The 14,374-nt window shown below is 43.4% G+C and overlaps 1 protein-coding gene across 2 annotated transcripts; it reads left to right on the top strand.

Annotated features, from left to right (window-relative positions):
* The first annotated feature begins 1,024 nt into the window (after window positions 1-1,024).
* Window positions 1,025-13,547, top strand: LOC106576526 (uncharacterized). 2 transcript variants are annotated; one of them, XM_014153749.2, is made up of 7 exons: window positions 1,025-1,278; window positions 5,755-5,988; window positions 6,226-7,227; window positions 10,990-11,975; window positions 12,189-12,356; window positions 12,672-12,779; window positions 12,869-13,547. In XM_014153749.2, exons 1-7 carry the CDS (start codon window positions 1,086-1,088, stop codon window positions 13,187-13,189), a joined length of 3,012 nt encoding a protein of 1,003 aa, XP_014009224.1. In that variant the 5' UTR covers window positions 1,025-1,085; the 3' UTR covers window positions 13,190-13,547. The 2 variants fall into 2 exon arrangements, with proteins under 2 accessions (XP_014009224.1, XP_045556397.1); XM_045700441.1 differs by lacking the exon at window positions 1,025-1,278 and adding an exon at window positions 1,573-1,838.
* Window positions 13,548-14,374: the final 827 nt, after the last annotated feature.

Here is a 14,374-nt window from a genome sequence, read left to right as displayed (position 1 = left end):
CTGATGGAAAAGCTTAATGGAAAGAATACTAGAAGTAATATCCCTGGTGCTTATGCTAGGTAGAGAGGAGTCATCAATGGGGTCCCAATATCTATGTCCATAGATGATATTACAGAAATGTGACAGGAAGCAGAGTGATTGAGGCCAAAAGGTTGATCAGTAGGAAAGAGGGTCAAAGAAGTGAAAGTACAGAAAGGATTCATCAGTTTCAATGTCAGAGAATTTGTCCCATCCCCAATGCTGTGTTTTAAATCCAGAAGACATGTAGCTGCTCAGTGTAAAGGACAGAAAAGATGTGGGGAACATGATTACGGTAAACGTGAGAGCAATGTGAAGGGGGGACATAGTGCAGCATTCGGTGGATCCCAGGTGCAGAGAGAGGCTCAGAGGTATAGAATCAGTCATGATGTATCGTATGCAGAGGCTGTAACACAGACTGGTGGAACTACAGTGCGGAATGATGGCGCTTCCATGGTGGAGCTTCCATGGTGGAGCTTCTATGGCCGCTACTGTACTAAGTGGACCTAATGTCGGGTTGGTTCTACTGGATCTGGCATGGTTTCGAGACCTGTTCAGAAATCTTGTGCTCATAAATGTGCTGTGTCAAAGGACACTTTGATAGTGAATAAATGTAACTTCATAGCTTTCATTGGTAAGGTTATTGGTAAGGTTGTGGATATGGCAAAAGTGTTATTGGGGGTAACAGATGTTACTGTTGAAATGGTTGTAGACATGCTGAATAATCTTAAGGGTGGATTGTTTCAGCATGATATAGATCAAGTTTAATGGGTTGTGGTGGCGTGGCAGTTTTTTTTGGGGGTAGAAGTTAGTAGGGATTTATTGTTTTATTTCATTTGCTTGGTAGTAAAGAATTAGGCAGACCATGATTTATCGCATTCTCCAGCACAGTAGGTGGCGACATGCACTTTAAACGTTTGTTTGCGGACCGCCATGATATTATAGAAGAAGAATACGATGTCGCACTCCACTCCAGCAGAGGGCGATACTGCATCATTTCTGATGCCTTACACAGAGGGGCATGCTCTTCTGTGTTTATCTTCTGCAGAAGTGCAGGCTAATTTTGCATGGAGGAAAATAAACAATATAAAATGTCTAAAATAGAGTTGTTGAGAGTGTTTCTAAACCAGAAATTAACAGCGGCTGCAGAGGAGATATTTGGGGTCGTTGAAAAAACGATAGCAGAGTACCAGGTAGACGTTTTTCGTACGAAAGAGGAGAACGAACGTCTTCGTGGGCTGTTGATGTTGCATAGAGGAGGTATGTAGCTTCATACAGTCAATTGTTTGTAGCGTCTAACCATTTACCTTGACGTCATTTAGCAGACACTCTTATCCAGAGCGACTTACATATTGGTGCATACACCTTATGATACAAACGGGGAGGGGTAACTACACGGGTGTCTATCTAATAACGTTAGCAAGCTTTCTACCCAGACTCAAAATGTTTGTTGTAATATTCATATGTGAATACATACTGAATTATAATTGGATGCATTTTACCGCCGTATCATACTGTGCGGTGATTGGTTAAGACCACCCAGACGGTTAGGTCATGGGCAGTTGATCGTGGTTGGAGATAGGCTAACATGTAGTTGTAGCTAGTTAATAAAGAGTTATGTTAAGAAACATCCTGTAGTTCTGCGTTTTATTATTTTGTACAAAGTGTACAAAACAAAACATTTGTCAATGGCGAATCTTCATTGAAAGTGCCAGTTACAAAACCTTAATTGATAGTGAAGCCCGGGGAACTGGCCTTAAAGCTGAGATCCGCAGTGTGAAGCAGCGCCACTGCATTTGTTCCTGTTTTGTTTTTGAAAGGTAGGAGACGCTCATCCTGCAAAGCAACCTGGTCTCAACATTTCGTATTATTCTGTTCGTAACTCTAACATTGCATTTAATATATGTTCCGATTTATATGGAATGTATTAATTTGTGGATGTCCATAATCCATTTTCTATATGTCACGAATTACAATTTGTGTGATATGTTAGAAATTTGCTAAATGTACAATATGTTAGGAATTTGCAAAACGTTACGAATTACAATTTGTTGTGGCTAAAGTTAGCTAGGTTGCTAACACACATTTTAGCTAGCTGGCTAACATTAGCTAGGTTAGGGTTAAGAGTTAGGCTAAAGGGTTAAGGTTAGGGGAAGTGTTAGCTAAGTAGTTGCAAAGTAGTTGAAAAGTTGCCAAAATGCTGAAGTTGTCTGTGATGAGATTACAACGCACTATCATTGGGTTACTAGATGTTCGCATAATACGCCCATCCATCCACCCCGACCAACCACCCTCCTTTAATTTTTTGCCTTATGTAACCTTCTGTCTTATGTAAACATACCAAACTTAACATATACGACGTGATACTGTACAGCTGTATTCATCGACCTGGCCAAGACTTTCAACTCTGTCAATCACCACATTCTTATCGGCAGACTCAACAGCCTTGGTTTCTCAAATGACTGCCTCGCCAGCCTTGGTTTCTCAAATGACTGCCTCGCCAGCCTTGGTTTCTCAAATGACTGCCTCGCCTGGTTCACCAACTACTTCTCAGATAGAGTTCAGTGAGTCAAATTGGAGGGCATGTTGTCTGGACCTCTGGCAGTCTCTATGGGGGTGCCACAGGGTTAAATTCTCAGGCCGACACTTTTTTTCTCTGTATACATCAATGATGTCGCTCTTGCTGCTGATGATTCTCTGATCAACCTCTACCCAGACGACACCATTCTGTATACTTCTGGCCCTTCTTTGGACACTGTGTTAACTGACCTCCAGACGAGCTTCAATGCCATACAACTCTCCTTCCGTGGCCTCCAACTGCTCTTAAATGCAAGTAAAACTAAATGCATGCTCTTCAACCGATCGCTGCCCGCACCTGCCCGTCCGTCCAGCATCACTATGGACGGTTGTGACTTAGAATATGTGGACAACTACAAATACCTAGGTGTCTGGTTAGACTGTAAACTCTCCTTCCATATTCACATTAAGCATCTCCAATCCAAAATGAAATCTAGAATCGGCTTCCTATTTCGCAACAAAGCCTCCTTCACTCATGCTGCCAAACATACCCTTGTAAAACTGACTATCCTACCAATCCTCGACTTCGGCGTTGTCATTTATAACATAGCCTCCGACACTCTACTCAGCAGATTGGATGCACTCTATCACAGTGCCATCCGTTTTGTCACCAAAGCCCCATATACTACCCACCACTGCGACCTGTATGCTCTCGTTGGCTGGCCCTCGCATCATATTCGTCGCCAAACCCACTGGCTCCAGACTTGTTTCTGGAAATGTGGATTTTTAAAAGTAGAAGCTCGAATTGTTTGGGTACAGACCTGGATAGTAAGACAGAACTTTGCAGGCTATCTCTGCAGTAGATTGCAACACCGCCCCCTTTGGCAGTTCTATCTTGTCGGAAAATGTTATAGTTAGGGATGGAAATTTCAGGGGTTTTGGTGGTCTTCCTAAGCCATGATTCTGACACGGCTAGGACATCCGGGTTGGCAGAGTGTGCTAAAGCAGTGAATAAAACAAACTTAGGGAGGAGTCTTCTAATGTTAACATGCATGAAACCAAGGCTTTTACGCTTACAGAAGTCAGCAAATGAGAGCACCTGGGGAATAGGAGTGGAGCTAGGCACTGGATTAACCTCTACATCACCAGAGGGTGCGACTAAAGGCTCTAAGAACTGGTTTTCTAGTACGTCTGGAAAACAGAGTAAAAGGAGCAGTTTTCTGGGAGCGATAGAATAGATTCAAGGCATAATGTACAGACAAAGGTATGGTAGGATGTGAATACAGTGGAGGTAAACCTAGGCATTGAGTGATGATGAGAGAGATATTGTCTCTGGAAACATCATTTAAACCAGGTGACGTCATCACATGTGGGAGGTGGAACTAAAGGGTTGGATAAGGTATATTGAGCAGGGCTAGAGCCTCTACAGTGAAATAAGACAATCACTAACCAGAACAGCAATGGACAAGGCATATTGACATTAAGGAGAGGCATGTGTAGCCGAGTGATCATACGGGTCCAGTGAGTAGTGAGGCTGGTTGGAGACACTGCGATTCAGACAGCTAGCGGGCCGGGGCTAGCAAGCTAGCAGAAGGACCTCAGAGGGACGTCGCGACAGAGGAAGTCTGTTTATAGCCTCCTCGTGCGTTTACGTCGGTAGACCAGTCATGATGGAATAGTAAGGTTCCGTGTGATAAAGGGGACCAGTCCAATTGGCAAAAATAGGTATAGTGGCCCAAGAAATTGTCCGATGGACCTATTCAGCTAACAGCTGATATGCTCTAGACAGCTAGCGGACTGCGTCATTCAGGGGACGTCGCGACGGAGGGGCCAGTTGAATAACCTCCTCGGGCAGATTACGTCGGTAGTCCAGTCATGAAGGACCGACGGGGCTCCGCACTGGCAGTAAAATGGGTCCAGGCCAATTGGAAAAATAGGTATTGTTGCCCAGGAGTGGCTGATGGAACTCTTCAGCTAGCCGGGAGATGGGCCTAGCATGGGCTAGCTCCAGGCTAATTGGTGCTTGCTTCGGGACAGAGACGTTAGCCAGGAGTAGACACTTGGATTGCAGCTAGCTAGCTGCGATGATCCAGGTGAAAAGGTTCAGAGCTTGTGGGGGGAATCCGGGGATATGGAGAGAAAATAGGTCCGGTATGCTCTGGTTAGAATCGCGTTGTGCAAACTGGCAAGAGTTTTCCGAGCTAAAGGTTAGCTGTTGACCGCTAGCAGTGGTTAGCTGACTAGTAGCTAGTCAGCTGGCTAGCTTCTGTTGGGGGTCCCGCTTCCGAAGTAAAGACAAATACTTTAGAAAAAAGCAAATCCACACCACGTTGGGTGAGGCGGGTTGCAGGAGAGTATTTTGAAGTTGAGGTTTAGAAAAATATAAAAAGATATACGAAGAAAAAAGATATATACATGGGACACGACGAGGACAAAGACGTCTGACTGCTACGCCATCTTGGAATCATATGGTCAGCTCACTGGTCACCATAGAGGCACCCACCCGTAGCACACGCTCTAGCAGGTATATTTCACTGGTCACCCCCAAAGCCAATTCCTCCTTTGGCCGCCTTTCCTTCCAGTTCTCTACTGCCAATGACTGGAACGAATTGCAAAAATCACTAAAGCTGGAGACCCATATTTTTTGCTCCTTTGCACCTCAGTATCTCTACTTGCACATTGATCTTCAGCACATCTATCACTCCAGTGTTTAATTGTGTTTAATTGCTAAATTGTAATTATTTCGCCACTATGGCCTATTTATTGCCTTACCTCCTTTATCTTACTTCATTTGCACACACTGTATATAGACTTTTCTTTTGTGTTATTGACTGTATGTTTGTTTATTCCATGTGTAACTCTGTGTTGTTGTGTGCGTCGCACTGCTTTGCTTTATCTTGGCCAGGTTGCAGATGTAAATGAGAACTTGTTCTCAACTGGCCTACCTGGTTAAATAAAGGTGAAATAAAAATGATACTCATTTGAGCATCCGGTATTTACTTTTACTATGTTACGTCTAGTCTGAGACCAGGCTTAGCAAAGTAAAACAAAAAAATTGTAGTAGCTACATAGAGTGCTGTTCTATTATGCATGCAATGATGTCTGAGGGAATAAAACATTGTTCGTTGTGTGAAGTGACATCTTTGTTGTGGCAGTTTTACCAAAACGGATTCCAACTTTAACAGATCTACATGTGCAACTGTTTCTCCTTCCCTCCAGAGTCAGACTGCCATCAGCAGGCTGAAGCTACTATCACTTTGGTGCAGGTTGCCCCAGAGCAGCAGCAGTTATGTACTCAAGAGTGGGGCCTCCGTCTAAGACAGGAGGACCCAGAGCCCACAGTGCCACGGTGTAAAGAGGAAGAGGATACACACTGGATCAGTGAGGTTGAAGAGCACATTCAAAGGCTGGAGTCTGATCCCAAAGATCCAGACCAAGTATCCACTTCTGAAGGTGGGTTCACTGACCAGTTCTCAACACATATCACCAAGCCATAGCGTTGGTCAGTGGGCATATAGCTATCCCTTTCAGCAAATCATTTATTATAACACAGTTGTGCTGTTGTTGTCAGTTGTATTTATAGGTAATACTCTTCAAAATCAAGGGGCATTTTATTAGTGGAAATTATATGGAAATAGTTCAGTCTGTGGCTTTAAGCCCCGGTGACGCTGTGTCCTTTCTTTTCTTCAGATTTCACATTCCAAATGGAGACAGAAGGATCAGTAAATGAAACCATCAAACTGAAAGTTATCCTCAACGACAACAGAATAGAGAAAGTGATTCTGCCCGCTCAACCTGACTCACTGAATGAGCTGATATCAACACTCAAGGAGAAACTGCATCTGAATTTAGATTTTCGTCTTCTTTATGAAGACCCTGATTTCAACAATGAGCTCTTCAACTTAGAGACCATTGAAGACTTGCCTTCTCCTAGGGCTACGGTGAAAGTTTTGCGAATACGATGTGATACAGACCTCGGTTTAACCGGAGTCTCAGCCAGCGAGTTACAGGACGCCCCACCAGAGCGGCTAGGCAGGTGGCCTGAGGTATTTGTCATACCCACTTTCTCAATGGAAGTTGAGTTTGCTCTGAGAGAGGGCAATTGTGCATATCTGAGACATGAAACGGTGCTGAAAATAACAAGGGATCAAAAACACAACATTCTTGATAGGATGGCTTGGACAATCTTCAATTTCAAAGCGTACCCAAGTGACAGGCATTTTGCCAAGGCAGCTGAGGCCCTTGTAACCAAGCACCCGTGTTTGAAAGAGCCCGGCTCAAAAACAGGCTGTGATGGCTGGAAGAACAGCCTGAAATTCAAAATGGGAAACTACAGGCAGAAGTTACGCCGTGTTGGGTTCCCAGAGGTTGCTGTGAACGGGGGGAGGAGGAGCAAGCATCGTCCTGACAATGAGCACGCTCGGAGCAACATTAAACGAGCACGCCGGGCAGAGGTGAACTTCCTGCCCAACTTCCCTCAAGGAGAAGACGAGGCCAGCCTGGAGAAACAGAGACTGGAGATGGTCCACGAGATGACGAAAGAAAACCAAGACCTGCCACTGTGGGACCCAGAGCCCACAGTGGCACATTGTAAACAGGAAGAGGATACACACTGGATCAGTGAGGTTGAAGAGCACATTCAAAGGCTGGAGTCTGATCACAAAGATCCAGACCAAGTATCCACTTCTGAAGGTGGGTTCACTGACAAGCTCTCAACACATATCACCAAGCCATAGCATGGGTTAGTGGTTATACAGTGCATTCGGAAAGTATTCAGACCTCTTGACTTTTTCCACATTTTGTTACTTTACAGCCTTATTCTAAAATTGATTCAATTGTTTTTTCCCCTCATCAATCTACACACAATACCCCATAATGACAAAGCAAAAACAGGTTTTTAGAAATGTTTGACAATGTAAAAAAATATGTAAAGAAGTTATTTCATAAGTATTCAGACACTTTACTCAGTACTTTGTTGAAGCACCTTTGGCAGCAATTACAGCCTTGAGTATGATGCTACAAGCTTGGCACACCTGTATTTGGGGAGTTTCTCCCATTCTTTGCAGATCCTCTCAAGCTCTTAGGTTGGATGTGGAGCGTCGCTGCACAGACATTTTCAGGTCTTTTCATAGATGTTCGATCAGGTTCAAGTCCGGGCTCTGGCTGGGCCACTCAAGGACGTTCAGAGACTTGTCCTGAAGCCACTCCTGAGTTGTCTTCGCTGTGTGCTTACGGTCATTGTCCTGTTGGTAGGTGAACCTTCGCCCCAGTCTGAGGTCCTGAGTACTCTGGAGCAGGTTTTTATCTGTACTTTAATCCGTTCATCTTTCCCTCAATCCTGACTAGTCTCCCATTCCCTGCCGCTGAAAAACATCCCCACAGCATGATGCTGCCACCACCATGCTTCACCGTAGAGATGGTGCCAGGTTTCCTCCAGACGTGAGGCTTGGCATTCAGGCCAAAGTTATATCTTGGATTCATCAGACCAGAGCATCTTGTTTCTCATGGTCTGAGAGTCCTTTAGGTGCCTTGCAAACTCCAAGCGGGCTGTCATGTGCCTTTTACTGAGGAGTGGCTTCTGTCTGGCCACTCAACCATAATGACCGGATTGGTGGAGTGCTGCAGCGATGGTTGTACTTCTGTGAGGTTCTCCCATCTCCACAGAGGAACTCTGGATCTCTCAGTGACCATTGGGTTCTTGGTCACTTCCAAGACCGAGGCCCTTCTCCCCCGTTTGCTCTGTTTTGCCGGGTGGCCAGCTCTAGGAAGAGTCTTGGTGGTTCCAAACTTCTTCCATTTAAGAATGATGAAGGCCACTGGTACCCTTCCCCAGATCTGTGCCTCGACACAATCCTGTCTGATCTCTACGGACAATTTCTTCGACTTCATGGCTTGGTTTTTGCTCTGACGTATACTGTCAACCTTGACCTTATAGACAGCCTTTCCAAATCATGTCCAATCAATTGAATTTACCACAGGTGGACTCCAAGTTGTAGAAGCATCTCAAGGATGATCAATGGAAACAAGATGCACCTTAGCACAATTTTGAGTCTCATAGCAAAGGGTCTGTAAATACATTATTGATATATTTTTTAATACATTTGCAAACATTTTTAAAGCTGTTTTCACTTTGTCATTATGGGGGTATTGTGTGTTAATTGATGAGGAAAAATATGTATTTTCATCCATTTTAGAATAAGGCTTTAACGTAACAAAATGTGGAAAAAGTCAAGCGGTCTGAATCCTTTCCAAATGCACTGAACATCCCTTTGAGCACATACAGTCCCTTCAGGAAGTATTCATACCCCTAGACCTTTTCCACATATCGTTCTGTTACAGCCTGAATTTAAAATGGATTGAGATGTGTCACTGGCCTACACACAATACCCCATAATGTCAAAGTAGAATTATGTTTTTAGACATTTTTACAAATGAATTAAAAATGAAAAGCTGAAATGTCTTGAGTCTAAGTATTCAACCCCTTTGTTATGACAAGCCCAAATAAGTTCAGGAGTAAAACTGTGCTAAACAAGGCACATAATAAGTTGCATGGACTCACTCTGTCTGCAATAATAGTGTTTAACATGATTTTTAAACGATTGCCTCGTCTCTGTACCCCACACATACAATTATCTGTAAAGTCCCTCAATCAAGCAGTGAATTTCAAACACAGATTCAACCACAAAGACCAGGGAAGTTGTCCAATGCCTCACAAAGAAAGACACCTATTGGTAGATGGGTAACATTTTAAAAAGCAGACATTGAGTATCCCTTTGAGCATGGTGAAGTTATTAATTATACTTTGGATGGTGTATCAATACACCCAGTCACTAAAAAGATACAGGCATCCTTCCTAACTCAGTTGCTGGAGAGGAAGGAAAACATTCATGGATTTTACCATGAGGCCAATGGCGACTTTAAAACAGTTAGAGTTTAATAGCTGTGATAGGAGAACTGAGGATGGATCAACAACATTGTAGTTAGTCCACAATACAAACCTAAATGACAAAGTGAAAAGAAGGAAGCCTGTACAGAATACAAATATTCCAAAACATGCATCCTGTTTGTAATAAGGCACGAAAGTAAAACTGCAAAAAATGTGGCAAAGAAATTCAATTTATGTTCTGAATACGAAGCATTATGTTTTGGGGCAAATCCAAAACAACACATAACTGAGTACCACTCTTCATATTTTCAAGCATGGTGGTGGCTGCATCATGTTATGGGTATGATTGTCATCTGCAAGGACGAGGGAGTTTTTTAGGATAAAAACATTTATGTAATAGAGCTAAGCACAGGCAAGATCCTAGAGGAAAACCTGGTTCAGTCTGCTTTCCAACAGACACTGGGAGACATTCATCTTTCAGAAGGACAATAACCTTAAACACAAGGCCAAATATACATTGGAGTTGCTTACCAAGATGGCATTGAATGTTCCTCAGTGGCCTAGTTACAGTTTTGACTTAAATCGACTTGAAAATCTATAAGACTTGAAAATGTCTGTCTAGCAATGATCAACAACCAACTTGACAGAGTTGAATAATAGAAAAAGAATAATGGGCAAATATTGTACAATCAAGGTGTGCAAAGCTCTTAGTGACTTACCCAGAAAGACTCACAGCTGTAATTGCTGCCAAAGGTGATTCTAACATGTATTGACTCAGGGGTGTGAATAGTTCTGTAAATGAGATATATCTGTATTTCATTTTCAATAAATTATAAATTTCTAAAAACATGTTTTCACTTTGTCATTATGGGGTATCGTATGTAGATGTATGAGGGGGATAAAAAAAATGTTTAATTCAGGCTGTAACACAAAAGAATGTGGAGTAGTGTAAGTCAAGGAGTATGCTTAGTTTCTGAAGGCACTGTACCTTATTATAACACGGGTGTGCTGTTACTGTATTTATAGGTCATACTGTTCGAAATCCAGGGTCATTTTATTAGTTGAAGTGGCTTTAAGCCCTGGTGAAGCTGTGTCCTTTCTCAGGGATTGACATTAAGGGTTGCCCTATTGCTTGGGGCAACTGAACTGAGCAGTCGTGCAAGTTGAGCCTGCTTTGCCCCATTAGGAAGTGTTAATATTTTATAATTTTAAGTGAAAATATCCAAACTGCAAAGAATTCCAGTAGCCTAAAACTGTTCTTTCTGGTTTCTCCCTATTATTTAATTAAAAGTCAGACAATTTATGGCAGCCAGGCAAGTTGAGCCTGCCCTAAGAATTTTGTTACTGATAACCACCAAAATAAAAATAATTCCAATACTGATCTTTCTGATTTGTACACCGTGTGAGGGAAAGGCAGGAAATAGATGGCACCTCTGTGTGTAAATAGCTCATTTACATTTTTGGGCACGTGATAAAAATCTTTGGGCAAACACAAAATACTCCTGACTTGCATGATGGGCAAGTGCCTTTCAGACTCTAATTTCAATCCCTGCCTTTCTGTTCCACAGATTTCACATTCCAAATGGAGACGGAAGGATCAGTAAATGAAACCATCAAACTGAAAGTTATCCTCAACGACAACAGAATAGAGAAAGTGATTCTGCCCTCTCAACCTGACTCACTGAATGAGCTGATATCAATGCTCAAGGAGAAACTGCATCTGAATTTAGATTTTCGTCTTCTTTATGAAGACCCTGATTTCAACAATGAGCTCTTCAACTTAGAGACCATTGAAGACTTGCCTTCTCCTAGGGCTACGGTGAAAGTTTTGCGAATACGACGTGATACAGACCTCGGTTTAACCGGAGTCTCAGCCAGCGAGTTACAGGACGCCCCACCAGAGCGGCTAGGCAGGTGGCCTGAGGTATTTGTCATACCCACTTTCTCAATGGAAGTTGAGTTTGCTCTGAGAGAGGGCAATTGTGCATATCTGAAACATGAAATGGTGCTGAAAATAACAAGGAATCAAAAACACAACATTCTTGATAGGATGGCTTGGACAATCTTCAATTTCAAAGCGTACCCAAGTGACAGGCATTTTGCCAAGGCAGCTGAGGCCCTTGTAACCAAGCACCCGTGTTTGAAAGAGCCCGGCTCAAAAACAGGCTGTGATGGCTGGAAGAACAGCCTGAAATTCAAAATGGGAAACTACAGGCAGAAGTTACGCCGTGTTGGGTTCCCAGAGGTTGCTGTGAACGGGGGGAGGAGGAGCAAGCATCGTCCTGACAATGAGCACGCTCGGAGCAACATTAAACGAGCACGCCGGGCAGAGGTGAACTTCCTGCCCAACTTCCCTCAAGGAGAAGACGAGGCCAGCTTGGAGAAACAGAGACTGGAGATGGTCCACGAGATGACGAAAGAAAACCAAGACCTGCCACTCATCAATCAACACATGCAGAAGACATTTGCTCTCCGACGCCAAGAAATAGTTAAATCCAGTCCCTCGGTAGAGCATCTCAGAACACGCTGGCCAGCACTCTTCCTTGAAGCCCAGGTTAAGCAGACTAAGAAAAGTTGTCTTTGTCCATTCATGTGCTCATAACAATCTACATTTCCATTGCAATTCATACCTTCTTTGATGCATGTCACATGGGCTTCTGGTTGTACTCACAAATCGTGGTTATCAGTAAAGAAATTCTCAGGGAAGGCTCAACTTGCCTGACTGCCATAAATTGGTGTGTTCTGTGTGCTTTGTCTTTTGCTTTAGGTACATGCTGAGTTTCAGAGAATCACCAACCAGAGCCTGCAGCAGACGTTCTACACTGCCTTGGACCACCACACGCCCCGCCTGCTGACCCTGTTCAGGGAGAAGGAGGGGAAGTCCACCACTCATGGAGGGAAGTTCTCAAGCATCCTGAGAGTGTACAACGAGCAGGTCAGTGGGATTCACTTGATCAGGGATGGACAATCTTGGTGTGGCTGCAGACTCTTCTTTCAACCAAGCAGTGACGCACCTGATTCAACTTGATCAACTAATCTTCAACCAAGACTTTGTTTACTGCTTGGTTGGAACAAAAGCGTGCACCCACACCTGCTTTTTGTGCACAAGATTGGGCACCCATGCCCTATATGGACATGTACTTCAACTATTAGCTGTGACTGGAACCAGATTAGATTACTCCTATGTTGGGGTTGACGAGCTCAACTTGCTGGATTATTTAAATGACATTGTGAAATGTGCTCTCTTTAGTTCACTTCACAGGGAGAAAAGAACATCACCGGGGCCCGTTCTGCAGTCCTGGCTGGTCTCCCTTTGTTGTTACGAGAGGATAGTTCTGATGTCTTCAAAATCTGTGAGGTAGCCACCTGGTTTTACAGCCTGTACCATTATCAATGCATTCTTTCGTATTGTGTTTTTTAAACTTTGTTTTTTCCTCTGTCATTAAGGTGGGAGAACTCAGCAACCCTGGTATTCTGGATGGAGTTTCCATTCTCTCAGTGGTGGGCCAGCACAATGAGGTGGTGGGTGGTATACCCATCAGACCGGCCCATGTATCCATTGTCCTTGAGGATGAGATCGTCATGACTAACTCCCGCTCCTGGCCAGACGCTCTCGTGGTTGTTTTTGGGCTACTCTACTCCCTCCATCTGAACTACCCCAAAGCCCTGGGCAGCACCTTTGAGTTCATGCAGAAAGTCTTCCTGAACCTCGACGATGGAAAGCTGAAGCCCAAGCTGCTAGCGCTGAAAAATGAACTGTTGGCCTAAATCTGTAGTGATGAGATGGAATTTTACTTTCAGTGACCTCCTATATGCCGAGTGAGTGGTTTGAAAACAATGGTTATTTTTATTTAGTGTACTTTTTATATTTTTGTACCTTTTTTGTGAAGGTAATGGATTTGATATTGTATTTCAATTAACTTATAACCCTTTTATGTGCAAAGAAGACACAGGTCAGTCAGCACATTAACTTGCCACATACAGTAGGTCTGTGACCCAGTTCTCTACCTTTTATACAGCTGCAGAAAACCCCCAAATGTATTCTAGAAGATTTCACCTTTGCAGACATTCCAACTGTCGTAAAAATAAATGTTGATAAAATGTTTATTAAAGTGTCTTTACCTGCTATTGTCTATCTTCTCTGGCAGTGTTGCGTGATCCTGGCCTTCTATGTGAATTCTAAATGCTCACCAAGACACAGGACTATGTCTTAACTGTTCTAACACACTGAATATTGTACACTGAGTGTACAATTTTGAGTTGCACCCACTTTTGCACTCAGAACAGCCTCAATTTGTCGGGGCATGGACTCTACAAGGTGTCAAAGCGTTTCACAGGGATGCTGGCCTATGTTGACTCCAATGTGTCCCACAGTTGGCACGATGTCAATTAGGTGATGGACTATTCTTGATACATACAGGAAACTGTTGAGCGGGAAAAACCCAGCAGCGTTGCAGTGCTTGACACACTCAAACTTCTTTAACCTGTCTCCTCCCCTTCATCTACGCTGATTGAAGTGGATTTAACAAGTGACAATAAGGGATCATAGCTTTCACCTGGTCAGTCTGTCATGGAAAGAGCACGTGTTATTCATGTTTTGTACACTCGCATCCTATGTAGTTTAAAACAATTGTTTTTAAATTGCTAGATATTATTGCACTGTTGGAGCTAGAAACACAAGCATTTCGCTGCACCTTTGATACCATTTTAAAATCTGTGTATGTGACCAATAAACTTAGATTTGATTTTGATTTGTAGTAATGCAAACAGTGGAGAGCCAGGGCTGTGATGGCAGTCAGTAGGAGGGCACACCACATCACCGTAGCTGGTCTCAATGTAGGAGAACTGGAGCGCCATCTGCCACTGAGCCCTGCAAGGAGAATACAAATAATACACTACATATAGCCTTCACAGAGCATACATACAGACTTCATATAGCCTTCACAGAGCATA

This window comes from Salmo salar, chromosome ssa02 (assembly GCF_905237065.1).
Source record: "Salmo salar chromosome ssa02, Ssal_v3.1, whole genome shotgun sequence".
NCBI classification, from domain to species: Eukaryota; Metazoa; Chordata; class Actinopteri; order Salmoniformes; family Salmonidae; genus Salmo; species Salmo salar.
This window is presented reverse-complemented; position numbering and strand designations above follow the sequence as displayed.